The sequence below is a fragment of the Citrus sinensis genome, chromosome 2 (assembly GCF_022201045.2).
Source record: "Citrus sinensis cultivar Valencia sweet orange chromosome 2, DVS_A1.0, whole genome shotgun sequence".
Lineage (NCBI taxonomy): Eukaryota > Viridiplantae > Streptophyta > Magnoliopsida > Sapindales > Rutaceae > Citrus > Citrus sinensis.
This window is the reverse complement of record NC_068557.1, coordinates 1,205,642-1,233,510: the sequence shown is the minus strand read 5'-3', so window position 1 is coordinate 1,233,510 and position 27,869 is coordinate 1,205,642. Positions and strand designations below refer to the sequence as shown.

The 27,869-nt window shown below is 35.0% G+C and overlaps 1 protein-coding gene across 1 annotated transcript; it reads left to right on the top strand.

The window, feature by feature from the left end:
- The first annotated feature begins 337 nt into the window (after nt 1-337).
- LOC102612131 (callose synthase 9) lies at nt 338-27,812 on the top strand. Its single transcript, XM_006492604.4, has 52 exons — nt 338-636; nt 1,282-1,486; nt 1,577-1,674; nt 2,364-2,527; nt 3,268-3,364; nt 3,891-4,001; nt 4,080-4,205; nt 5,403-5,492; nt 6,894-6,991; nt 7,090-7,207; nt 7,557-7,682; nt 8,082-8,158; nt 8,233-8,311; nt 9,993-10,115; nt 10,507-10,612; nt 10,779-10,902; nt 11,023-11,212; nt 11,350-11,402; nt 11,863-11,923; nt 12,072-12,153; nt 12,373-12,422; nt 13,177-13,263; nt 13,496-13,581; nt 13,688-13,712; nt 13,971-14,065; nt 14,203-14,284; nt 14,413-14,573; nt 14,658-14,778; nt 15,528-15,625; nt 15,711-15,801; nt 15,900-16,060; nt 16,136-16,245; nt 17,326-17,460; nt 18,863-18,931; nt 19,003-19,180; nt 19,434-19,548; nt 20,678-20,797; nt 21,683-21,798; nt 21,885-21,968; nt 22,061-22,173; nt 23,560-23,612; nt 23,679-23,855; nt 24,341-24,388; nt 24,772-24,930; nt 25,370-25,483; nt 25,558-25,646; nt 25,748-25,906; nt 25,985-26,087; nt 26,464-26,583; nt 26,889-26,939; nt 27,038-27,220; nt 27,348-27,812. The coding sequence occupies exons 2-52, from the start codon at nt 1,285-1,287 to the stop codon at nt 27,582-27,584; spliced, it is 5,715 nt and encodes a 1,904-aa protein (XP_006492667.1). The 5' UTR covers nt 338-636; nt 1,282-1,284; the 3' UTR covers nt 27,585-27,812.
- Nucleotides 27,813-27,869: the final 57 nt, after the last annotated feature.

Below are 27,869 nucleotides of genomic sequence, written 5' to 3'. Positions count from 1 at the left end.
TCGGTCAATATATCATCCGGAAATTCACTTTTAATTTCATTGTATAATTATGTCTTCTCACAAAAATCAAATTTCAAAACAGCTTTTTTTGATAAATTATTTAAAGGTTTCTAAACAATTAACTAACTACAAATTATCCATAAATTAATTAAAAAAAGATTTTGAGAAATTTCCTAAATTTGCCTTATAAACAAGCGCAACACGGGTCCCCAAAAAAAAAGGGTCAGCAGCAGTCACATGATTGTCACGTGCCAGAGGTTTCTTCGCCGCGTCAATTATACAAATCAAACTTTTCAAAAGGCCCTTGCCCAGTTGCCCTCCTCGTGTACGACCGGCTGTCACCGGTAAAACCGGTTACCTCTTTCCGCCTCTAGATTCCTGCTGCCACCACCTTTTCATTTTTCTCTGTTCTCTCTTTCTTCTCCGTTTCAAAATCAAATCTTAAAATCCGAAATTTTCAAAAAAAAAAAAAAAATCAAAACTGAAAACACTTTATTTCTTTATAGTTTCTTCCTCTTTCTCATTCTTCTGTCGTAATCAAATACTCAAAAAACGACGCAAGTTTTGTTAATGACCGAGTCAGCTCGCTGCCTCAACTCAGCTTCTTGAGGTTCTTTTATTTTTTTTTTGCAATCAGTAAGTTTACTTTCATTTGCATTTCAATTTGCCAATATTCAATTTTCAAGTTTAGTTGAATTTCTGCTCCGTTTGGTTGCTGAGAAATTTTTTTGGGGGGAAATGGAAAGAGAAGGAAAGTTTAGGATCTTATTTTTATTATTTGTTTTAGGTTTGCTTGATTTTGATTGCCTAGGATTTTAGATAGAACCTCATTCAGAGTTTGCTTAATCTCATTGTCATTATAGTAAGCTCGCTCTTAACTTCGCTTCTAAGTTTTTTTTTTTTTTTTTTTTGGGATTCGCAGTCAGTAAGATATTGTCATTTTTGTTTTTGTTATTGTTATTGTCTTTTTACTTTCCAATTTTATTTCCAGTTGAGTCGGCTTCGTTTAGTTGTTGACAATGTTTTGGAATGGAAATTAGAAGAAAATGAGATTTAGGAATCATGTTTTTTAGCTTTCGCTTGAATTTGATTGTCGAGGGTTTTAGCAGGCGAGCAATATTTCTTCTCATATTGTTTTGGTGATAAATTATTATTTTATTACTGTTGATCGTGAGTTGAACTTCTCTATTTTAGTCGGCAGCTAATTCGCTTAGTAAATCTCTTTTACTGAAAATAATGATTTATTTTTTGTTAAAATTTGTTGAATTTTGTGTTGTATAGAAAATGTCTCGTGTAGAGGATCTGTGGGAGCGGTTAGTGCGAGCAGCATTGAGGAGAGAAAGAACTGGGAAAGATGCACTTGGCCAGCCAGTTAGTGGGATTGCCGGATATGTTCCTTCTTCACTTGCAAACAATAGGGATATAGATGCAATTTTACGAGCTGCAGATGAAATTCAAGAGGAAGATCCCAGTGTCTCTAGAATTTGTATGATTTTCCCTTGAACAATATTTAGTATTCAATTCATAAGAATTTTCATATGTGTTACAGTGCTGATTTTTTGTTGTTCACTTTCAGTATGCGAGCATGCTTATTCGCTTGCTCAAAATCTGGATCCTAACAGTGAAGGAAGAGGTGTTTTGCAATTCAAGACTGGTTTAATGTCTGTTATCAAGGTATTTTATGGTATTTGTTTTGTATGCTAAGTTGTCATTTCAACAGTTAGAAACTAGCAATGTGCATATCTGACTATATTGTGGAAACTGTGTGCCTAGTGCAAGTTTGTGTTTATTAGCTGTTCTATATGGCTGCATAATAGTTGCTGAATTTTCTGCAAATTCAGAAGCCCTAACCTATTGTCTTTATTTGGATGGCCTAGTTGGTTAGATTTTTTGTGTTGGATCAAGAGTTTGTGGTTCAAGCCTCCTCACGCTCTCTTGGGGAGGGTGGTTTAGTTTAATTTGTGTTTGCGTATGGTCAGGTATGGGAGTGTGGTGAGAAGGAAACAAAATTGGAAACATATTTAATAGCATTTTGAACTTTTAGAATGTCTTCCATCTTTTCATTCAGTTCAAAGCTGCCAAAAAGCACTTAAACTTGTCATGATGATTTTTATATCTGTAAATGTATATGCAAGGATTCACATGTCCTCTGTGTGTATAGAGTTTGTACATGTGAGCAGGCTGCTTTTGGCATGTTTAGTTGTATTCTTAAATGTGTTCAGAAAGATATCTTAGATTTCGTTTCAGCTTTGTGCATTGATTTCAATGTATCTTTGTTTGAGTCAGTTGCTAGTTGTTTGTTTTGTCTAGTATATTGATTTATTATCATTTGTCTTTCTTTGCCCCCGGGATCAAATATTCAGCAAAAGCTAGCAAAGAGAGAGGTAGGAACCATAGATAGAAGCCAAGATGTTGCCCGCTTACAGGAGTTCTACAAGCGCTATAGAGAGAAAAACAACGTAGACAAGCTACGAGAAGAAGAAATGCTGTTAAGGGAGTCCGGTGTCTTTAGTGGACACCTTGGCGAGTATGTATATTACACAAGGAACAAAAGATATTACTCCTTTAATTGAGTTATGCATTTGTTCATCTTTTATTCTGCTTCTTCTGCTTCATTGAAAGTATGTTTCCCGGGGGCCATGGTTTTAAGTGTTAGTGCTTTCACAAATTCACAACAATACCACAAATTTTAGGAACTGATGTAAACAATATAATCATGTAATGACCATTAAAGTGAAAGTATTGGATTCTGTGGTATGGAAATTTGAATGCATAAAACGTTCAGACCTTGGGGGTTCTTTTATGTGTGATACCTGCAAGCAGGGTTCTGCAATATTTGTTTTTTGTTTTTTTAAATAATTCCTTATTGAAAAGATGAAAAATATACTTTTCGTTTAGCTTGTTATCTGCATTACTGCTTAAAATCTGGACAACATCTTCTGTTTAACAAATTCATAATGCTCTCTCTGTACTGAACAAAAGAATTCTGCCTCAAGATTTGCGGAATCAACCCAAAATCTCTTTCTCAGTCATGGAGTAAGCAAAGATAAAAACATCTGCATATTCTTTTGTGTAACCAATGCACTTTTTTATGTTAAAAATTAAGCTCTCCTATCTTCCAGCTCCAGATTGCTTGATCTTCTGGAAAAGTTCAAGGCCTGGTTTTGTAACGATAATGTGATACTTTGCGTGTTATCTGTTCTGTTCTTTTGATTGTTTTTCTCTTGTTTTCCAAACTCATTGTCTGATGTTATTTGTCAACTCTAGGTTGGAGCGGAAAACCGTGAAGAGGAAAAGAGTTTTTGCTACTCTTAAAGTGTTAGGAATGGTTCTGGAGCAGCTCACTCAGGAAATCCCGGAAGAGGTTTGATCCATAGTCTTTTAAGGCTGCTTTTCTTATGGTATCTGATGCATATTTATAAAATGGAGAATATTGTCTTTGGTATTGTTAAATTGCTAATAATGTGCATTGTACCTTGTATGATATAACCATGTCCATAAATGCTTGATGATGAATTACGGTAGTTTGAATATCCAAGTTGCTGAACTTGAATTAACTACCTGGACCTAGTGTTTTGTTATGTTCCTCTTCCTATTCCCTATAGATGGTTCTTTTCCTGACCGGAGGATTGGTATCCTAACCCTTGAAAGCTAACTTTTGTTGCCCAGCTTGTCATGTTGAATAAATTTCCTGTTGTAAGACAGAAGGCATGAAATCTCTGAACTGTGAGTCTATATTGGTGCAAACTTAGTATTATGTTCTCGAATTCATTCCGCATTACCTACAGCCTTCGTCGTGCCAACTATTATCTTGAATTGTTATATTGAATAATTATGTGATTGTAACATTTATTTATATAGCTGTTTCCTTTCTTCTTTTTTCGGTGCAGTTGAAACAAGTGATTGACTCCGATGCAGCTATGACTGATGATCTTGTTGCTTATAATATAGTCCCTCTGGATGCTCCAACTGTAGCAAATGCCATTGTATCTTTCCCTGAGGTTAGTCAATTTCCAAAGTAGGTCCCCATTTCCTGTTTTTGCTTTTGTAGTTCTCTACACATAAAAAATTCATGTCAGGTCCAAGCTGCAGTTTCAGCTTTGAAATACTTTGGAGACCTGCCAAGATTGCCCGAGGATTTTCCAATTCCGCCCTCAAGGAATATTGATATGCTCGATTTTCTTCACTTTGTATTTGGCTTTCAGGTTTGTACTCTTATCAACATGGTTTATCAGCTTAGTTTTCTGTGCTATTTGATTAGAATTCCATTGCTCTTATTTTGTTTTCTACGTTAATGCTGTGATGATTCAAACCTGTTGTTGAGGTTTCAAATTTTAGGAAGGGCTGTTTAAAATGCTTTGAAATTTTGCATTGTAGGTTTCACTGCAGAAACTTTTAATTTGAATCCAATCGTATTGACCTTGAAAGTAGGCATTTTCTCTGTGCATTGGAATAATAAATCTTGAATGTCTAGAGGTTTGACCTATCATGGTAGTTGAAGGGATCAATCCAGGCTTATCAAAAGGCACCATCAACTTCCTTGTTTGGGTCCTTGGAAACTTTAATAACTTGGGATTTATTTATTTATTCATTTCGGCTATTAAATTGTAAGTTACTAATTTGTGGGTGAGCGAACTAATTGAAACAATGTGAGTAGTGATTACAAGTGCTTACATTCTCAACAATTTTGTATTAAGGTGTTAATTCATCATTAAACAAAAATATTGTATTAAGTTGTTATTGAGTCTATTTTACCATATAGAGAAAGTGAGACAGAAAATTTGCCTCAAAAGGCTCATGACCTCTTTGATGATGAGCAGTTGTTGACCACTTTTGAATTTTTTACCAAAACAACATTGTGGCTCTAGTAACTACATTTCAACTTACAAACATTGAATGCATTATTGTATGCTTGATGCTAATTTACCTGGCCTTACCTCAATTGTTCTAGTGCCACTCTATTGAAAGTTCAAATGGGAGGAGGGCCAGGTGGGAAGAAGGTCGAGGTAGAAGGGATGAGGTAGAGGAGTGGTGGTAAGGAAAAAGGAACAGAATAACCTCATTATTCACAGGTGTTAGTTCGAGTGGTGTGGAAGAAAGAGCTCAACCCCTCTTCTTCCAGTCCCAACCATGCTCCCATTTCTTTGTTCTTAGGTTTTATTTTTCACTTCTGTTATTTATCATCACCATCATTATTGTTTTGTTGTGAATAGGATTGTTTATGAATCAAGTGATGTTGTGATTCAAGTGAAACTTATTGGTGTATGCTTTCCAATTTGTGCTTGTCGATTTGAACCACCTCGCAAATTGTCTTCTTAATAAATCACCTCTTATAGATCCTAATGTAGTCATATGGATTCTTAATTTCTTCTGTATTTACTAATAAGTTTTATGGCTCCCAGAAAGACAATGTTTCCAACCAGCGTGAACATATAGTTCTTCTCCTTGCAAATGAGCAATCTCGACTTGGTATTCCTGATGAAAATGAACCGGTGAGTCTCATTTATCTGGTTATTTGCTTCATTTTTTCTTGTTAGAAATAAATATATTTAGTATTGACATAGAAAGAGTTGTAAAGGAGGTAAACCAGCAATTTATGATCTAATTTCATAAAAGATCAATTACCAATTATGAAGTGGCAAGCGGGCTGAGATAACATACTGATTCTCTTGAATAAAGAAGATCAAATTTTCCTATCATCACTAGCATTTGACGTCCATAAATATGCTAGAAAGTAACCCTGATCCCACAAGATTTCACAGTCTTCCTTTCAGGCTTCTTCAAATATTCCCCTAATCTTGCCATCCAAATAACTATAAGGCTTCAGGTATGAAAATGAATCTTATCTATGTACTCAGAAACCCTAATGGTGTGTTTATTTTGTGGATTGGGGAATCGGAATGCGTAATGAGAATGATTGGTAATGTTTACTTGCTAAAATAGAGGTGGGAGTGAGAATGAAACATGTGGGGCTCACGTAAGGAATAGGAATTTGTGAGGGGGTAGGGAATCAAGTTCCCATTCCTTGAACTGTCCTTATTTTACCGCACCCAAATTTCATAATTTCACTTTTGTCCTCAAAAAGTCAAAATATTTTATTATTATTATATTATTATTATTATTACTTTTTAATTGTTGTTGTTGTTGTTAATAATAATAATAATAATAATAATCATGACGATGACGATGATGATTATTATTATTATTATTATAACAATAATAGTGATAATACTATTAATTAATGGTAATACAATCAATTATGATGATGATGATGATCATAATAATAGTCATTTTTTTCACTAATAATATTGATATTAATTAATTAATTAATTAATTAATTAATTAATTAATAATAATAGTAATAATAATTTTAACGATAATAATAATCATTATTGGTATTATTGTTAAATTTATTATTATTGTTGTTGTTGTTGTTAAAATTATTATTGTTCTTGTTATTTTGAATTATAATTATCACAATTATTATAATAAATAATGAAATAATCAACTAGGGTCATTTTAGTAACTTGTAACAATTCATTTTTATTACAAGACAAAGTAAGCACATTAGTGGCAATATAGCCGAGTCCGATTCCGATTCATACAGTTAAAGTAAACAATTTATTTTTATTCCCATTTTGCATTTTGATTCTAGCCCATTCCGATTCTAGCCCATTTCAATTACCGTTTATTAAACGCACTTTAAATGTTTCAAGTTCTTATATATGTTAACTGTATGATCAAAATTTTCATGACCTTTTCCTGTGTTGAAGGTAAACAACGTTTAAGCCTCATTTTCCTAATGACTCACTTAATTTTAATTAGAGGGTTTGGATAATTAACATTCTCTCCTTCAATTTCGTTAATTGTTTTATTTTCATTCTCTTTTACAGAAATTGGATGAAGCTGCGGTGCAACGAGTATTCATGAAGTCACTGGACAATTACATTAAATGGTGTGATTACTTGTGCATTCAACCTGTGTGGAGTAGGTATAGTTTTTAGCCCTTCAGATTTTTCGTGGTTGTTCAGCAAGTTTGTATGTTATTAATGGGAAATGGTGTTAAGGACTATTTCTTATCACGTTCAGTTTGGAAGCGGTTGGCAAGGAAAAGAAAATACTCTTTGTTTCTTTGTATTTGTTGATATGGGGTGAAGCTGCCAACATTAGATTTCTTCCAGAATGTTTATGCTACATATTTCATCATGTAAGTTAAATCTGAAGACTAATTTTTGTTAGTTGCACGTTTGACTTGGTTGTTGGTCCTTGTTTTGTTTTATATTGCGCTTTCAAATCTTCTAGACCTGCCTATTTGCTCTCCCAACTAATTTTTCTCACTTTCATTTTAGTGTTTCGATTTTTTCACCTTCCCTTGTGAAAAAGTGGCCAAAATTTTAGTTCTAGTACCCAGAGTTGAGATACCTGGATATCATTGTGGTCAAAATTGCTTAGCAGTGTTTTTCTTGAGAAATTTTTCCTTGCTGTTACTGAATCTAACTAAGTTCCTCTCTGCCTTTGATGTGCTTTTCCAATTTTCTTCTACAATTACACAACAGATGGCAAGGGAAATGGATGTGATTTTAGGGCAGCAGACAGCTCAGCCAGCGAATAGTTGCACTTCGGAGAACGGTGTATCTTTCCTTGATCAAGTTATCACACCTCTTTATGAGGTGGTTGCTGCAGTATGTCTCTGATCTACGTAATGGCATGCTTACTGCTCATAAAAAGGGGGGAAAAACTTATATTTCATATGCGTGCTAATTTTTCGAAGAGGAAATAAAAGCCTTATAGCTAAAGGGCGTGATTTGTTGAAAATGCATCAGCATTCTTCAATTTATTCTGTTTTATTTTATTTCATTTCCAAATTTTTGTTTTTTAATGTTACGGGAGTGGGTAATTCACAGTTCTAGGCTTATCCAAGGGATGTGTGTTGTTTATGCTGTCATTCTATGCATGTATATAACATTTGCACCTTCACCTCATTTGTGAGAAGTTTTGTCTTACGCACATATGTCAATAACTTATGTTGCATTTAATATTTATATTTGAGAAAAGTTTAACTTACATTCACCAACATACAGGAAGCTGCGAATAATGATAACGGGCGAGCCCCTCATTCTGCTTGGAGAAATTATGATGACTTCAATGAATATTTCTGGTAATACTTACGAAATTGTATTTGTTAAGGATTTTTTTTTACTATATAAACAGCTAAACTTTGTTTCCTTCCAGGTCACTTCATTGTTTTGAACTTAGTTGGCCGTGGCGAAAAAGTTCATCCTTTTTTCTAAAACCAACACCTAGGTCAAAGGTTTGCAACTATTAATTTTGCATCTGGTTTTGTTTTAGTTCTTATGTTGTATTCTCCTTAGATATGCCCTATATCTGCTCTTTCATCCCTTTACAACCCCTTTTTGATGTTTTTGGTAACTGCTGAGGAAATAATGAGCAAAGTGAAAGAATTTGATGTTTTCTGTCATCAAATGAGCTTTTTGATGGGAAATGCTCGTATAATAGATCTCTGCAATGAAACAGCAAAATGTGTTTTAATATGAATTTTTGCTGTCATTTAGTCAAGTAATTTTGTTGTCTTGATCATCCATTGAGTGCATATGTTCCTGCTAATGTACTTGTCTGTAAACTTATAAACTAAAAAATTTGATTACAGATTTATGATCCAAATACAGCTTACCGATTGCTTGTGATATAGAGATCAGTTAGATTCTGTCCCTGATTTTATTCTATATCTATGACAAACATATAATCACTATAAAGTGACACTTATGCTATTTCGTCTGAAAGACTAGTCAATGCATGCCAATGAATTTGTAGGAAATTTCAGGCCAATGGATGATGATGGTGTACCACCTATATTTAATGAGTTGAGTGATTTGAATTTTCAGTTTACTACTCAGTCCTAATCCTAGTGATATGCATGGGTGTTTTTTTTTTTTTTTTCCCCGTTAATTGCATTAAGATACATATATATGTGTGTGTGTGTGTATATATAGACACATGTTAGATGGACCATTGTGTTTTTTCCCCCCCTTAATTGCATTGAGATACATATATATGTGTTGTGTGCGTGTGTATCTTCATATTAGATGGACCATTGTTATGTATATTTTCATCTGAAAGCTATGATACTGATTGTGCATGTTTGTCATCTGGTTGCCTATGTCATATATGGACCATTTTGCATTTACTTTATTGCAGTAAGATATAAGTTTGTTGGCGCTTCATGCATCATGTTCATGTTAAATGGACCATTATGTACTTTATTTGGAAGCTACAGTCAGATTTTGCATGTTTGTCATCTGGTTGCCAAGTTATATATTTGTAAAATTGTTTTCTGTTGCTGGATATATCTAGTGCTAAATAATCTTCATTTTGGCAGTAGAGAAGTTCTCCTTATGGATTGGGTTTGGATGGTTTAGTTGTAATAGAATTCGTATTTGATTTGATTGGTTGCAATTAACAGAAGTTGAAAATGAGAGATTAAACTGAGAGGTTTAAAAGTTTCTGTATCATTAGATTCTATGTAGTTCTGGTTATCAAGCAGAAGAAAAACAAGAAATTTGTTGGATAGAGGTAGGCTTTGGCATCTCCTTGGGCTTCAATGACCAAGGATTTTGAAGATTTCTCTCTTTTCTTATTTCCTATATTTAAATTGGGAGGGTGTTATGGGTTAATTAGGATAATTTTGCATGGATTGTTTTTGGATTGGTGAGAGATGGTTTCTTTGGGCTTTGGGGCAGTTGGATGGGCTTTGTGTTGATTACTCCATCCCCTTTTTCTCTATCTCTGATTATGTTTATGGACACCTGGGCCACCTTTGTAATTTTCCTTTTTTTTTTTTGGGTCTTTTCAATAAACTAAATTCCTTCTCAAAAATAAATCGAGGAGAGTTCAGTCAGATTGATTAGTCTAAGCTTTTTGGTAGCGGGTCCTGGCATTTGTTTGCTTTATCTGTGTTTCTGTTTATCTTGCAGAATTTGCTGAATCCTGGTGGAGGTAAACGCCGCGGGAAGACTTCATTTGTAGAACATCGATCATTTCTTCATCTTTATCATAGTTTCCATCGTCTGTGGATATTTCTGGTTATGATGTTTCAGGTTTGCAATCTGTCTTAGTTGTTCATTTGAATTTCTTTTGAGGTGCAGATATAAATCCTGAACTACTTAGATAGTTTGGTATGTTTTCCGTCATCTTTCTCTTCACATTGCGACTGATTTATTCTTTTTTCTCTTTTAGTGCATGTTGTTCTCTGAGGTTTCTGGCTCCTGTAATGAACAAACCAAAGGATTGCACTAAGACATCTTTGTTTTCTCTTTTCATGCTCCTTTATTGGCTGAGTTTAGTTGTCTATGTTTGATATCTGTTGGATTGTTGGATTTCTTGATATGTCCCCTGGTTTATTTTATAATAATTATATGCTCTTGTATATGATTCATAATCACAATTTTATATATCTTTTAAGTATTTTAAATCGTGTTCCTTCATCAGGGACTGGCTATCATTGGTTTCAATGATGAAAACATTAACTCCAAGAAATTCTTAAGGGAAGTTCTGAGTCTTGGCCCTACATATGTTGTGATGAAGTTCTTTGAGAGTAGGTTCCTTTCAGTGGATTTAGTTACTGTGTTATTATTAACTGTACTAAATACTTAAGTAGTTTTATCATTTAGATATGATACTTGGCTAATATTGTTAGTGCCTTCATTTTGTGCGGCTGTAATAAATTTTTCTAACTATGAAGTGCTTGATTCTTGATCTAGGTGTATTGGATGTTCTGATGATGTATGGCGCCTATTCGACATCACGACGCCTGGCTGTGTCTCGAATTTTTCTACGGTTCATTTGGTTTAGTTTTGCTTCGGTCTTCATAACTTTTCTTTATGTGTATGTTTATTGTTCTGTCTAACTTTAATTCAGTTGATTTATTCTTTTCTTCTTGTTTTTGTGTTGCCTTTTTTGGGCATTTATATTCAAAGCCCAAAATGACTTTTGTGTTTAATGCAGGAAAGGTGTGCAGGAGGACAGTAAACCAAATGCAAGGTCAATTATTTTTAGGTTGTATGTCATTGTTATAGGCATCTATGCTGGTTTCCAGTTTTTTCTTAGTTGCCTCATGCGGATACCAGCCTGCCACCGTTTAACTAATCAATGTGATCGCTGGCCTTTGATGCGCTTTATTCACTGGATGCGCGAGGTTTCCATTTTATTATGCAGCTATAAGCTTCATACTTGCATTTCTCTGTCTTCATTTTTCCCCCTTGTGGTTGCAGTACATTGTTTTGATTTCTTAAATTTTTATATCTGATGATGTCTGATGTTGGTTCATTGAAGGAACGATATTATGTTGGACGTGGCATGTATGAGAGAAGCACGGACTTCATCAAGTAAACTCTCATCTTCTTTCTTTCAATCAATCTCAATTTGTATATGCAGTGGTGTCACTTGGGTACATTTAGTATTTCTTTTTGAAATACTACTTATTGTTGGTGGAGACCAATATAGATGGTTAGGGACATTAGTAGAAGAGAAATGATGAATGTCTGCCTGAATTTGCTGAATGAAAAAGAGAAACTGTATTTTGATGGCTGTACAAGAGCAAGAAGTTAAATTGGTTGCATGCAAAGAAGTAACTATATAACATAAATGGAAGAAAAAGAGGTTAACCTCATAAAAAATGGAAACGCAATTTGTTATTCTATCTTCTATGAATGAGAAAATGCAGATCATCTTGTCATTTGGCTTTTTTGCTTGGAGAAAAGGTTCTACTTATCCTTCTCTTTGCACTTTCGATTTTTTTTATTCGTCAAGATCTAATATGTTTTGTCATATTTACTTCTTGTGCAGGTATATGCTGTTTTGGCTTGTTATTTTGAGTGGAAAATTTTCATTTGCCTATTTTCTCCAGGTTAGTTATGTCTATTGCACTGTATGGCAATGATGTTGATTTTCTTTTTCTTTTTCTGAATTTCCTTTTTTCCCTCATTTTTGTTTTTGATACAAATTTCCCCCATTTCTTAAATATTATTATTATTATTATTTTTTGGTTTTTTCAGATAAAGCCGTTGGTGAAGCCAACAAGATATATAGTAGATATGGATGCTGTTGAGTATTCTTGGCATGATTTTGTATCTAGAAGTAAGCAACCAAACAGTTTTACCTTACATACTTTAATGAAATAAGCTAACTTTAAAATGTTGGGCATCATATTCCTCATGATGTTGAAACTTGAAATTGATAAATGATATAAGAGTCTTTTTTATACATATGAAATATTGCCTAAGATATAATGTTCATGAAATTATCATCCTATAAATGCTTCATTTAGGTTCTTATCAAATCTGTGTGTGCTTGCAGATAACCACCATGCTTTGGCAGTTGCCAGTTTATGGGCTCCAGTCATTGCAGTAAGTTGGAAAGCCTCCATATATGTGTGTGACTGTGTGTGCAGGTGTACACGTGTATGCATGTGTCTCTACGGAAAATTAAAGCTAAAAATATTGGATTAATGTAAACATTTGGCTTAAGTGTGTTTGGTTTATGTTGGATTGATGAAAAATACGCACGTCTTTATGGAAAATTATAGCTAAATATATTGGATTAATGTAACATTTAGCTCAAAAGGTATTTGGTTCATGTTGGATTGTTGAAAAATAGATCCTCAACAAGTTAATGATTCATCATGTGAGCAAACTTTTTTAATTTGATAAGACATATTGGTTTTTTACTTCAGGCATCTAATTTTTAAGTCCTTTTTCTTTTTTCTCGTTTTGAAAAAGAAGGGTGGGTGGGGTGGGGGAGTCTGTTGTGTTTGCTGATTTTAGTTGACTTTTGGTATAACTTGTTTGTAGACATGGATTCTTGTGTATTGGTGACAATATATTGATTTTGTCACAGATCTAAAAATTGTATTGTACTTTTAGAAACATTAATCCAATTTTATGTTGGTGGGTTACAGCCACAAAACTTATTTTGATGGCTTAATACTGATAGTGGTCTCATCTAGGATTTTTGGTTTTGTGAAACAGACTTTTAAAGAACATATCAGTTGGTAACTTGGTTATGTCTATGTTGTGGCCTTTTTCATATGGTGTTTACCTTCAATACCTTCCTTTGAAGAATGTTGTTCCCATCTGTATGTTCTTCCTCCTTATGCCGCAGATCTATTTGTTAGATATCTATATCTTTTACACACTCATGTCGGCTGCTTATGGCTTCTTGCTTGGGGCAAGAGATCGTCTCGGGGAGGTAGGTGTTTATTTCTGCCTCATGTGACATTGTATCTTGTTCCTTCTTTTTTCCCTCCTTGTAAACACAGCAAATGTTTTATTCATTAGTTTGTATTTCCTTCCAATGTTCATAGGTTTCTTCTTGCGGTACTTTCTGATCACGTCTTTCAACTAGTTTTGTGTTTACTTTGATAGTTTCTGTATTATTTTTTTTTTCCCCCAAAGTTTCACATTTGAGAATTGATTTCCAGATTAGATCTGTGGAAGCTGTTCACGCACTTTTTGAGGAGTTTCCTCGGGCTTTTATGGACACTCTTCATGTTCCTCTTCCTGATAGGTGGATCACTTATTATTATTGTCATTATTTACTACAATCTCACTCAATTTTGGAATCTTAATATTTCCTTTTTACTCTGCATCTGAATACATTATCTCTTCTGCAGGACCTCCCACCCTTCGTCTGGTCAGGTTGGTCATTTACAGAATTAATTTTCATATTATCAAGTTCTGAATTGATTTCCAGTGAGACAGCTAATTTTTTCTTCAATTTTGCTGGCACTTCTGCTGCTTTGTGTTCCTTTTTACCATTTAATTCAAGTGGCTATATTAGTATTATAAACAGTTCCCCTTTTTTTTCGCTCATTTTGTTTATGGGTTAGTTTTCATAGGGTTTTCTAGCATGTTGAGAAAATTATTCCGGTAACATAGTGAGCTTTTTCTCTGAAGGCTGTGGAGAAGAAAAAGTTTGATGCTGCCCGTTTCTCTCCCTTTTGGAATGAAATTATTAAAAATCTTAGGGAAGAGGATTACATAACTAACCTGTAAGTGCTAGAAATTTTCTCAAATTGTTGTTGAGAAATATCTATTTTTGTTGTTTTTCTTGGATATCTTGATGTGCTGAGATATTCTCGCTCTGTTTCCATTGTTCTGAACTCATTTTCCCATTTGGATATTCCAGAGAAATGGAGTTGCTTCTGATGCCAAAAAATTCAGGGAGTCTTCTGCTTGTGCAGTGGCCGCTTTTTCTTCTTGCCAGCAAGGTTCTTTTGCCTTCCATAGGCACTGTACTTCTTATTAAATAGTTTTCGTTGTGTAAAAAATGAGCCATAAGTTGTTATTGATTCTGCCTTTAATTTATTGAAATTTCTTTTTTCAATGATTTGTGTAGATATTTTATGCAAAAGATATTGCTGTAGAGAATAGAGATTCACAAGATGAGCTCTGGGAAAGGATTTCAAGAGATGAATATATGAAGTATGCGGTTGAGGAGTTTTACCACACCCTAAAATTTATCCTAACTGAAACTTTGGAAGCTGAAGGAAGGATGTGGTGAGTAATTAAGGTATTGGATGCTGTAAAAATCTAATGTGGACACAATATAAAAATTATGTTGATTATTGCTTACTATTTCAGGGTTGAAAGGATATATGATGACATTAATGTCAGTGTGGAGAAGAGGAGTATTCATGTTGATTTCCAGCTAACGAAGTTGCCGCTTGTTATTTCACGAGTAACTGCACTCATGGGAGTTCTGGTTCGTTTACTACTTCCTTTTTTTTCTTTTTCCCCCCATCTTACTTCTGTATTAGATATATTGAATAAAATTGTTGTCTACCTATTTAAGTTGCTTTCATTTCTTCTAAGCACCAAAGAAGAAAAGATCTGCTTTTAGAGTTATTTCCTCTCTCTCCATTTGTTTGGTGTCTTTGTTGTTATAGCTGTCATCCCCTGTTTCTTGATGGTGGATCTCTTTTGTTGATGCTTTTGGGCAGTTGCTTGTGAGTACATAAAGTTTTACATGTTAATGGTTGAAACTTTAAGATAGCTAGCAGGGTCACATGAATGTTGTTGGAATGTATGCATTCATTACCTATTTCAGCATTGTAAAAGGGGTGGATTTGTATTGTTTTTATGTACGAGATCTTTTTGTGTTTGTGTTGGCTTCTTCCTTTCATCTTTTTATATCATAAATGGGAATAACTCTTACTCTCCCTTTCCCCTCTTCCAACTCCAGAAATACTTGCCGAAGCTACTTGATTAAGCTGTGGAAACATATTTACTACTATAAGATTTCTTGTTTCCTGGTGATTAACCTGTGAATTTCAGAATATATGATATATTTAGTTGTTATGCTTCCAATCATTTGATTTGGAAGTGGCTTAAGTTGTGTGAGCATCTTAGTTGCATTTGGAAAATAACTAACTGTCCTTTTAACTCTTTTTTCTGTCCTTCATGGTATACTTCGGTTCTTATATTAATGGTTTTGAGATTCTCTGTATTCAGAAAGAGGCTGAAACGCCAGTGCTGCAAAAGGGAGCAGTTCAAGCTGTTCAAGATCTCTATGATGTTGTCCGACACGACGTCCTTTCTATTAATATGAGGTTTGATAAGCCTCAGTCTTTTTTTTTCCCTTGTTTTTGGTCCTTTATTCTTGGGAAATATGTACATTTGTCATGTATTCTCCAGGGAAAACTATGATACGTGGAATTTGTTATCTAAAGCGAGGACAGAAGGTCGTTTGTTTTCGAAGTTGAAGTGGCCCAAAGATGCTGAGCTGGTCTGTTCGGACTTCACTCCTTGTCCTTGTTTAAGCTTTTGCTGTTACATTCTGCATTCTATTCTATAGAAGATTCTGTAACTTTGATTCATTTACAGAAAGCACAAGTTAAAAGGTTGCATTCCCTATTAACGATCAAAGACTCCGCATCCAATATACCCAGAAATCTTGAGGCCAGGCGGAGGCTGGAGTTCTTCACAAATTCCCTTTTCATGGATATGCCTCCTGCAAAGCCTGCCCGTGAGATGTTGTCCTTCTGGTATACCTCTATTCTTCATGCATCCATTTTGTATTTATGCATTTGATCGATTTACCTTCATGTTTAAAAATGCAGCGTGTTCACTCCATACTATTCCGAGATTGTACTTTATAGTATGGATGAGCTTTTAAAGAAAAATGAGGATGGAATATCGATTTTGTTCTACCTTCAGAAAATATATCCAGGTATCTACTTCGTTATGTTAATGTACTTTTATGTGTGTTTGATATTTCACTTTGGTTTATATTTCTCTTTGGTATGTACCCTGTGCACAATATTTTGTTAGTTGCCATTACTTGGCTTCAAAGATATTTAAGGGTTTTTTAAGTTCGCCTGATTGGTTTTTATTTAATCATTTCTAATCTATCAAAATGTTAGTGAAGACCTTAAGACCTAGTCAGCTGTCACTGCTACGTAAGCTATCAGGTTTTACTACTATTGCTGTTAAATATTGCTGAACCTTAATTCTGAACCCTCTCAGCAGCCCTCCCTTTTTTACCCCTGGGTTTTGGATTTTGTCTGTGGCTATTATACTCTGTAGCTTCATTGGGGAGGTCATCATTTCTTCATATAGGAATGTAGCGATAGTTGAAAATGATGATTATATTTGACTGTTTTATATGTTTGTATATTGCATCTATAAATTGTTCAAATTTGTCGATATGCAAATTTGATGATGGGTTAAATTTATTTTTGCCGCTAAAAATGAACTTGATTTCAAGTGTTTTTCTCTTTTGGATGGAGAGGGGGATGGGTGGGATGCAGTCCTGTATGCTGATTGTAGTGTAAAACAGCTGTGTTTCTGCTCCCTAGCTGGGTTCCATGTGAGGTGATTCGGTTTCCTGTGCTTGTGTCTCCCACAACTTACTAACAAAATTGTTGTTGTTCTGTGAAGTGGGGCCATGTTATGATTGTCCCCTCTTCTCCTTTTTTTTTAAAAAAAATTTTATTTTACGTTTTTTTAGTATCTTTTGAACTTTATTATTCTTAGAGATCTTTTTAGATTAATTGCAATGTTACTATGTGCCACACAGCTGGCTCAACCCAACATGGAAGTTGTGGTGGGTCATGTTATGTAGAACACAAACCTGGCTGATTTGTGCTGTGTCCTGGGCTAGTTAGTGCAGTTTACGCTAGCTAAGTCTTGATTATTGCTTGCTCGTCTTGTCTGTTAACTTAGCCTAGGATGCTGAATTTTGAATGCCCTATAAATTTGTTCATTATTCTATATTTTGGCAGTATCATTATCTATATTTTTGATGCAGATGAGTGGAAGAACTTCCTTTCTCGAATTGGCCGTGACGAAAATTCGCAAGACACTGAACTTTTTGATAGTCCTAGTGATATCCTTGAACTTCGATTTTGGGCCTCATATCGCGCACAGACATTAGCCAGAACAGGTAGTTGTTCATTCTTCTCTATTTTTTTTAAGCTTATTCTTAATTTGAAATTTTGGCCATTTTTCATTCATCATACTATTTAACAAAAACTTTTCTATTTAGTATGCAGAATTAAGCGAGATCACTTTGGTATTAAATGCATCTAAGTTTTATTAGATATTTTTCAGCTGTGTTATCGAGTCTTTTGTATTTTAATTTAATCTGATATGGAGCCACGAGCTGTGATGTTCTTGTAAATAGATGTTGTGTTTCTGTTTTGTTATGCTTCTAAACTGCAGATTTTCTTTGGATGTTTTAAGGAGTGGTGGTTATTGTGGGAAGCAGCATTTTAATTTAGAATCTTTTCATAGATATATCAAGCATTGGCCTAAGATCAGGATAAGCCCTGTTTTCAGAATTAGCCTCTAATACCCTGCCGTCTGTTAGATTTAATGATAAAACCCATTACAGTATACATGTATACAAGTTTGTGTATCTATTTTAAAAATAATTCTTCATTCTCTTTTTGTTCTTTCTTCCTTCTTTTTTGCCTTTTACTTAACTGCCAGCAAGGGCCGGCACTTAGATGAAAATCAGGGGCCACAACTCAGCCACTTGAGGAAGCATGCAAAATTTCATTTCAGTTAGTAATACCAGATTTTGCAACGAACACGTCATGATGGCTTTTCAAATGGGTAATGATGTTGGGGTTTTGTTTGTGACTTTTGGTTAAATGGGGATCGATGCTTGGGTTTATGTTTTACACTGAAAGTCAGAGGATTATTTGATTTGGTTTTCGAGGAGTTTATTTTTCCGGGTTTGCTTGATTTTGGATAATGAATTGTGTTTCGGGGAGATTTGTAATTTGAAAATTATGTGTATAGGTAGCAATTGCTTCTTTATGGCAAACAACTTCTGCAATACATGAAATTGAGATATTCCTCTGGGCTTTTTTGTAGCATGCTTTGCCACTTAACCTGAACACCTAGACAGTGCTTCATCTTGACGAATCTGTTGACACTGTGTCAGAATTTGACTGACCAAGTAGTTTAACCTACATAAGAAGTTTGAATTAATCAAAGAAATGGTTGCTGTTTTCTCTGCTGTTTTCTGTTTTTATCGAGATGAAATTTGAGCTAATTGCGTGTCAGAAAGATGGGGAACAAAAAATCTTCCATGCTTACCATGTTTTATGATTTTTTAAGATATAACGATTTTGAAAAAGGAGACGAGGCACAGGTTTTTGTTTTTGTCTGCAATGTAAGAAAGTGTTGAGGATGTGGGATAAGAAATCTGGGTTTTTGTTTTTAGACTTTTCTCAGGGTTACATTTCTAAAGATGATATCATTTAGCTTCTAATATCAGTATGCTTATTTTTATATCAATGTTTATATTTTTTGGCCCTCTATACTTGTTGGTGCAGTTCGGGGGATGATGTATTATAGAAAAGCTCTTATGCTTCAGGCCTATTTAGAAAGAATGACCTCTGGAGGTTAGTGCATTCTAGCATATTTTGTTATTGTTTCTTTCAATGTCAATCATCTCATTTTCTGTCACTATCAGATACGGAAGCCGCACTTTCCAGTCTTGATGCATCTGATACTCAAGGTTTTGAGTTGTCTCGTGAAGCTCGGGCTCATGCAGATCTTAAGTTTACATATGTTGTTACAAGTCAAATTTACGGAAAACAGAAAGAGGACCAAAAACCTGAGGCTGCTGATATTGCATTGCTGATGCAAAGGTGAGTTGTTGGATTGGTTTCTGTTGACCCCCATCTGCAATCTTGGATAGCTAATTACTGATTCTGTGGTATGGAATGGATGAAATTTCTGAACGTGTTTCCATTACCAACAGCAGTCCTCTTGTTTTCACTTATCATTTCTTTTCCAATTTTAAATCTTTCTAGTTTCAATATTATTAGGTGCTGATAATTCTTTTTTTCTATTTTTTGTTATTTTACTGAAATTAATCTCTCCTTTTGACTCTGTTGTTAGAAATGAAGCTCTTCGCGTTGCTTTCATTGATGATGTTGAAACACTGAAGGATGGTAAAGTGCATAGGGAATTCTACTCAAAGCTTGTAAAGGGCGATATCAATGGGAAAGATAAGGTTGGCTTACCCAGAAATTATTCCTTTAATAATTATGCTCATTTAGCCCATTTCTGGTTTCATAAAGCTACTACTTTGTTAAGGTTTCTTCTATTCATTTGATGATTATTTGCTGAACACCAGTGACTAATTATTATGGTATTTTTTGTTGTTTTCCATGTCTCCTTTCTTTGCCTCTTCTATATGTTTTGGGAATGGAAACCCATTAGATCATTTTTTCAATAAAGTATCTGAGTGACATGTTTAATCATGTAAACTCCTTGTTTCTGTTTATAAGTTTGTTTTGTGAGACTGACACATAGGTAATGGTGTGATACAAGTGCCTATGAACATGTTAATGGTAGATCTTGTACTTGACGCTCGTTTTGTTAATTGAACACAAGTTTTACTCCTAGCCAAAGAAGAAGAGGGAGTTCATAGAATACAACAACCTATGTTCCAACATAATGAAAATGAATAGAATCTGGTAGTAGTGAATTTTGTACTTGTTGGATTTCATAGTTCCTTGACATTATGTCCTCTTTTTATGTAAATGATGTTTCTGGTACCTCAATTCCTAGTTGAATAGTGAGGACAAGCCGTTTTGAAGTCCAATGAAGATTTTTGGCTTCATAAGATATCATTGAAGTGCTAAGAATTGGTGAGCATAAAATTTGCAGATTATTAGGTTTTCCAATGCATTTATTGGGAGGTAGACCAATTTGGAAAATTCTTAAATGCCGTTGAAATGTGTTTCTTTGTTCTGTTTGTTAGATTGAAGTTTCTGTTATCTGTACTGTCTGAAGGACTGGTTATACGATCAGATTAAAATGGCCGCATTGCATTAGTTTATATTCTAAGTCATAGGATCTTGTTTCTTACTTAGTTGGATACATTTGTTAAGGATAAGTTTTGCGTTACATCTTTGTTATACCTTTCTAGACACACATAAATCTCTGGGATAGTGGACTTGTCTTCTCGACAATGTATTTTGCCTCTTGTTCATAAATATTGTCAGCTGTATGCTCTGATAAACATTTCTTCTATCAAACTGACCAAACTTACTGTTTTCTTTAAGCTAACTTTCTGCCTTGGGGATTTCTAATTGATTTCAAATTTTCTAATACCTAAATCTTTTTTGGTCTTGGAGGAAATCTACTCCATAAAATTGCCTGGAAATCCAAAACTTGGTGAAGGGAAGCCAGAGAACCAAAACCATGCAGTAATATTTACACGAGGAAATGCCATTCAAACAATTGACATGAATCAGGTTAATATTTTTTTTGAAGGCATTTACTTTATTGCTATGACTTGTAAAGTTTTCTGGCTATTAGAACTCTGATCTTTGGGTCTTGGCCTTCATGTTAAATCGGTAAATTGCTGGCTGCTGAGCCAACAGGGTAATATTAGTTTGTTATGAGTCAGTTTAGCTTCTGGAAATTTACTCACTATGTGTATTATACATTTAGTAGGCATGCCTATAAAAGATGTCGTGTGAGTTGCTGAATGTCTTGTATTTGTAACTGTTAAGTCAACACAGATCTGTTTTAGTTGATGTCATTACAGACATATTACAGTCACATGATTTTCACTCTGGTTCCATTTTTGGCATTCTGGTCTTTAGGCTCAAAGAAGGATTCTGTAGAGATTTTTAATTTAATGATCTGCTTGTATGATATCATACTGGCCTAGTTTATTGTTCCTTGTTCCTTCACCACACCTTTTTCATCCTCTGCATTGATTGGTGAATTGCAGTCATAAACATAGGCATAATGATCTTTATATGAATACATATATTTACCTTTTAAAGAATGTCTCTCATTCTTTCCAAATTTTTGACACCTTTTTGCCCTATGATGCTTATCCTACGGGATACTCTTAACAGATGGGCTGTTCACTTGCTGTACCTGCTATTATGCCCTGCCTTTTATTTTTTAATTGTACCTCACGGTTGAACGTTTATACACTTTAATGATTTTCATTCTAAAGTTTTTAGGGATTGATCTTGTCCAAATGAGATTTTGGTTTTATAATATCAGTTTGTAAAATTTGAGGTATTTTTCTGGCTGACTGGGGCTTTCGTCTCTCCTTTTTATTTCGCTTAAGTGTGCTGTGCTCATTCTGAGATTTTTGGTTTTCTGTTCTTATATTTCAGGACAATTACTTTGAGGAAGCCTTGAAGATGAGAAATCTTCTTGAAGAATTTCATGCTGATCATGGTATACGTCCTCCTACCATTCTTGGTGTCAGGGAACATGTTTTCACTGGAAGGTTTGTTTGCACTAAAGAGCTCTCAATGTTCCTCGCTACTGATTTTTGTTATCTTCACTTATGTAATTATGCTTAATGATGTGCAGTGTCTCTTCTTTAGCTTATTTTATGTCCAACCAAGAGACCAGTTTTGTTACTCTTGGTCAGCGTGTTTTGGCAAATCCGCTGAAGTAAGTCCATTTAGCAATGTGAAGTTGCTTGATTAGCTTACAAGAAACTTAAAAGTTTGTCCAATTGAAGCTGATGTATCTTTGGTGTTCAGGTGCCGTATGCATTATGGTCATCCGGATGTCTTTGATAGAGTTTTCCATATAACACGTGGCGGTATCAGCAAAGCCTCTCGTGTTATCAACATTAGCGAAGATATCTACGCTGGTATGTCTGTGAACTTGATATGAGATGTTTATTATGTATTTGGTTCATTCGTTTGTCAATTTGTTGAGCACAATTTTCTGTATTGACCATTTCACACAACTTGCTCAACATTCATTAGGAAATTATTGACTAGAATGGAGAGATGTATCAATGAGATTTCTTTTTTTTTTGACACTCTAAACACCTTCTGTTGATTTAGTTTACCACCCAAATGGATAGAGCATGACTCCATAACTTTCCCACTTTACAAAAGTTTCCATGACTTAATCATTTCTTACCATGAGTACCTAGCTAATCTTTTGAGTTTTGCTTGTTTAGTATGTCTTCAAAGTTTGTTGCATTAAAAAATAATGCAGACTTTTAAGCATGCTTTGTTGCTTAAGTTGCCAGTTTATATAAGTTTAAATTTGGAGTTATTAATGCTCCTGCGAACTTCATTTTTCACTCAGAGATATTTTGACTGAATTCTGAAGAATATTTGAATACATAAGTCGGAAAGATATGCTTGTTTTCCTTAACGGTCCTCCCCTTTCTTCCCTTCACCCCCAAAACAGGGAAAAAAAAAAATCTGAATATCCTTGTTATGTGTTTTGCTTTTACAATCAGAAACATCAACCTATATTGTGATACATTGGTCCTTAATATTATCAATAATGATTAGGATCTCAACAATTGAGTCATCTTGAGTCCCAATTGCTGTGTGGCATTCATCTATTGGATATTGAATTTCATAACTGATAAAATTAATATTCTAGTATCTGCTAGATAAATGGCACATCAGTCAGGACTCAAGTTGAGACTCAATTGTTGGGTCCCAAGCATTACTCTAATATTATTGTTATTTGTATTTTGAATGTTAAAAATAATTATATCAAATGTCAGGCATGATGTTGACGGCTTGTGATAGATAAGTGTTCGATGAAGAGGGGACAATCAGAATATTGTCTGTATATACAGTTGACAATGACTTGAATGGATTATAAAAACATACTAAGCACTGTTTAGAAAAGTAAAAGATAGAAAATCCATGTTAATCATTGACATTTACACAGATTCATATTTTTCCAGTACTCTAGAACAAACAAATTTAACAGTCTCTTAGTATTGCTTTATAACACAGTAGGAACCTCAAATAGCCAAGAAACATATGCATTCCTCTTATTATATGTTTTCTGTATGATCACTCCCAGTTTATGTAAACAGTGTACAGTTCTTTTCTGTTCCTTTCTAGTTCTTATGAGTAGTCTATTTTAAGTTGAAGAACTTTTTCAAGGGAGAAGTTGGCACATGTGCATTTCTCGTCTTTTGCATGCATGTATTATACTGATGTTTTCTGAACTGACTTGTGTTATCGTTTAATTCTAACTGTCTTGAGTAAATCTTCAGGTTTCAATACAACTCTGCGACAAGGCAATGTTACTCATCATGAGTATATTCAGGTACTCATACTCATTCTCTCTTTCTTTTACGCTTACTGGATGTCAATAATCTAATTTAATTCACAGGTCGGCAAAGGGCGGGATGTTGGGTTAAATCAGATTGCTGTATTTGAAGGGAAGGTCGCTGGTGGTAATGGTGAACAAGTTCTCAGTCGGGATGTTTACAGGCTGGGCCAGCTCTTTGATTTCTTCCGAATGATGTCGTTTTACTTTACGACTGTTGGATACTATTTTTGTACAATGGTAAAGCAACTGAAAATATACATCTACTGGCTAAGACCATTCTAAGTTGTGGGTTAAGAACTACTGGTGGGATGGGCTCGAGTAGTTGGATATAACTAGAGAAGAGAAATTGTAGCATTTTACTTTAGACGGAATCACATTTACTTAAACCGTATGTTTTGGATAGACTTTCAGTCTCTCACTGCATTTTCCATTTTTTAATATAATATTTTACTTCGGATGTGCACATGTTAACTGTAATTTGCATGCATGCTTCCCTTGTTTAAATGGATCGTTGTATGGAAGTCTAGTTCTCAGTCAGATAGTCTCCCTTTTTCTAAAATCTTCTAGTTCTCTCTTTTTCTAAAATAGATTTAGGCTGCTTATGGATTTACATGCAAATGTCAGCATTGCTTACTTGATGCTGGAAGCTGCATGATGCTGTTTTGATATGGAACATTCTTCTTAATATATAAACAATTGTTTTTCCCTTTCTGCTTGTGCAGTTGACTGTGCTGACTGTGTACGCTTTCCTCTATGGGAAGACCTATTTGGTAAGACAATTCTCTATTCTCAAATATGCTAACTTATCATCCCTGTACTGTTGTGAATTTAGTAATTTTAATTTTCTCACCAAGTAATTAATATTCTTAATATCTAATACTTTGTTGACACTTTAATGGCATGCCAATTACATCTAATTTACATGAAATTGTTGTCCACAAACTCTGTTTACAGTTATAAGTCTCCTTCTAAGCATATGAAAACATTAATAGTGATTATACACCTTTTTGCATTGCTTCCTTTTACTTGACAGTATGTTATGACGTGACAAGACAAGCTACTTCACGTTTTTTTCATTTTCCCCAAGCCTGTTCGTAAATAGTAGCTCTTTCTGTGCGCTGTGATCAGGGCGCTGACATGATTTTTGTATCAGGCATTATCCGGTGTTGGTGAAGAACTCCAAGTGAGAGCTCAAGTTACAGAGAACACTGCCCTGACTGCTGCTCTGAATACCCAGTTTCTTTTTCAAATTGGAATTTTCACCGCTGTGCCCATGGTTTTGGGCTTCATCTTGGAACAGGGTTTTTTGGCAGTAAGCTTCTGTTACATATTCATATGGAAATATTTCGACTTCATTATTGCTCATTTAAGTTCTATTTGTTGATGCTTGGTGTGGAGGATTATCCTTTATACCATTCATATATCCAAATGTAACCTTTCATATTATATCTTGTTGTATAATACATTTATATTGAGGGTTATCTTCTAAGCCATTTGGTGAGTTGAGTAATGGAAATATAAGTAAACGGTTCATGATATGCCAACTTTGAAAACTTTGTTATCATATATATTTCCTATGTACCTGCACAAGCAGATGAAAATTCTATAATTATGAAAAATGGAATTTTACATTAGAACTGCATGATATTTGTTCAGAGATGAATAGTGAGGAACTGTAGTTCCCAACTTGTTCTTTCCGAAAGTATTTATTGAGATCACTTAATGTTCCTGCTCTGCAATTCTGGCTGCAGGCTGTTGTCAATTTCATTACAATGCAGCTTCAGCTTTGCTCTGTCTTCTTTACATTCTCTCTTGGCACAAGAACACATTATTTCGGTCGGACCATTCTTCATGGTGGTGCAAGGGTAAGTGTTTTTCCTCATCCTGCTTAGCTACGTTTTGCTTTATCTGAACATAATAAACTATATTTCTTTTTCAGTATCAAGCTACTGGCCGGGGGTTTGTGGTCCGCCATATTAAATTTTCTGAGAATTACAGGCTGTACTCTCGCAGTCACTTTGTTAAAGGGTCTCTCTGTCTCTCTCTGTCTCTCTCAGCCTCTTTCTTGTTTAGAGATCTCTTCTTCTCAATTGGAAATATTATTCTAATTTAACCACTTTGTCTTTCAGATTAGAAGTTGTGCTGTTGTTGATTGTATACATAGCATATGGGTATAATGAGGGCGGTACCTTAGGCTATATTCTTCTCTCAATCAGCAGTTGGTTTATGGCTCTCTCTTGGCTGTTTGCTCCCTATTTGTTCAACCCATCTGGATTCGAGTGGCAAAAGTAAATACCACTTTTCCCTCCTCTCACCTGGGATTCTACCCCGTTCTTGTTGAGTAATTCTGTATGTCATGATTATAGGGTAGTGGAGGACTTCAGAGATTGGACCAATTGGCTTTTTTACAGAGGTGGAATTGGAGTTAAGGGAGAGGAAAGCTGGGAAGCTTGGTGGGATGAAGAACTGGTATTACTTCTGTTCTCTGACAGCTTATCATGATGGGGTCCCTTGGTTGATTGATGATGTCATTTAACAGCAATGTCAAACGAGAAGAAAGGGAGGAGAAAAGAGGCTTGTTTTTTCCTCTTTTTCCTATGTCCCTTTCTGCTTGTTATTGTTGGTATGAGAACTAGCATTGCGTGTTAGATATGTTTACCATAAGAGAAGAGTGCTTATTTCATATCCTTTCTACTTGGTGCTGCGAATGCTACTTCTAATCATTCGTGTCTGTCAGGGCTTATGCTTTCTGGGGCTTATTTCTTAGTGTTCTTCTATGTTGTGTTATATTAGAATTTATGTACTTCTATTTATGATGTGGTTCTTTTGTTTAATGTATATACAGTCACACATTCGGACATTTAGTGGGAGGATTGCTGAGACCATACTGAGCCTGAGATTTTTCATCTTTCAGTATGGCATTGTTTACAAGTTAAATATTCAGGGTTCAGATACATCACTGACGGTAAACACTCTATTCATAAATTTTTACTTATCTTTTCATCCTTCCTGAATGTGTTTTTGGGTGTAAAAGTGCCTGTGTTCTACTTGGTGATGATGTTATTTTCTGCTGTCATCTGTCTTACTTTGCTGTATCTATATGTCGGGTCAGTAGTTTTGTGGGTGCGGGTGTTTGTGCTACAAGCTGTGTAATAATAAGCATAGCCCTCTTCTCCCTTCCCCAGACTTCTCTTTTTCATTGTTCCACAAAATAAGTTGTCAATAAGACGGTGATAGCAGTTGCTTTAACGTGTTTGCATGTTTTACTAGGTCTACGGCCTGTCATGGGTTGTGTTTGCTGTGCTGATACTTCTTTTCAAGGTAAGTAGATGGTGTTGAAACCCGAAAGTTATTGGGTCTTGAATTTTCAAAATTCACTTCATTTGGCTTGTAACTTCTTCACATCTCGGCTTTAACAGGTATTCACCTTCAGCCAAAAGATATCAGTCAATTTCCAGCTCTTGTTGCGCTTTATCCAAGGTCTCTCCTTGTTGGTGGCACTTGCCGGTTTGTCGGTTGCAGTTGCTATCACAAAGCTGTCAATTCCAGATGTGTTTGCTTGCATCTTAGCATTTGTTCCAACTGGGTGGGGAATTCTTTGCGTAAGTTCTCGGCCTCAGTAATTTATTGCGATTTTTATTGACTACTACACAACTCATGCAAAAACTAAAAGGTCATGATGGATCCCTCTCTACGCCCCATTTTAACACTAAATTGTCTGGTTTCCAGATTGCATCAGCTTGGAAGCCTTTGATGAAGAAGCTGGGACTATGGAAGTCCGTCCGTTCAATTGCCCGACTATACGACGCGGGGATGGGAATGCTCATCTTCATCCCCATCGCAATGTTTTCATGGTTCCCGTTCATATCCACGTTCCAAACCCGTCTCATGTTCAACCAAGCCTTCAGTCGTGGGCTCGAAATCTCTCTCATTCTTGCTGGAAACAACCCCAACACAGAAATGTGATGAGCACATTACATTTACATCCTTAGGCACCACTGTAAAAATGTGAGTTATTTCTAATTTCCTAGGACAGTTAAGGCGTAGTATGGCGTTTTTTTTCCCCCTTCCCAACTGAGTGATTAGTACATAACACTGAATTATCATCATTGATTGTAATATATTCGAGGCTTAGTTTGGTTAAAGTTTTTAAAGTAATTCAATTAATTAATTTGAGAAATATTCTTTTTGTTCTTTCGAGGATGTTAACAAAATTGGAAAAGGAATCTCACCGATTGTGGCGTGGCATCT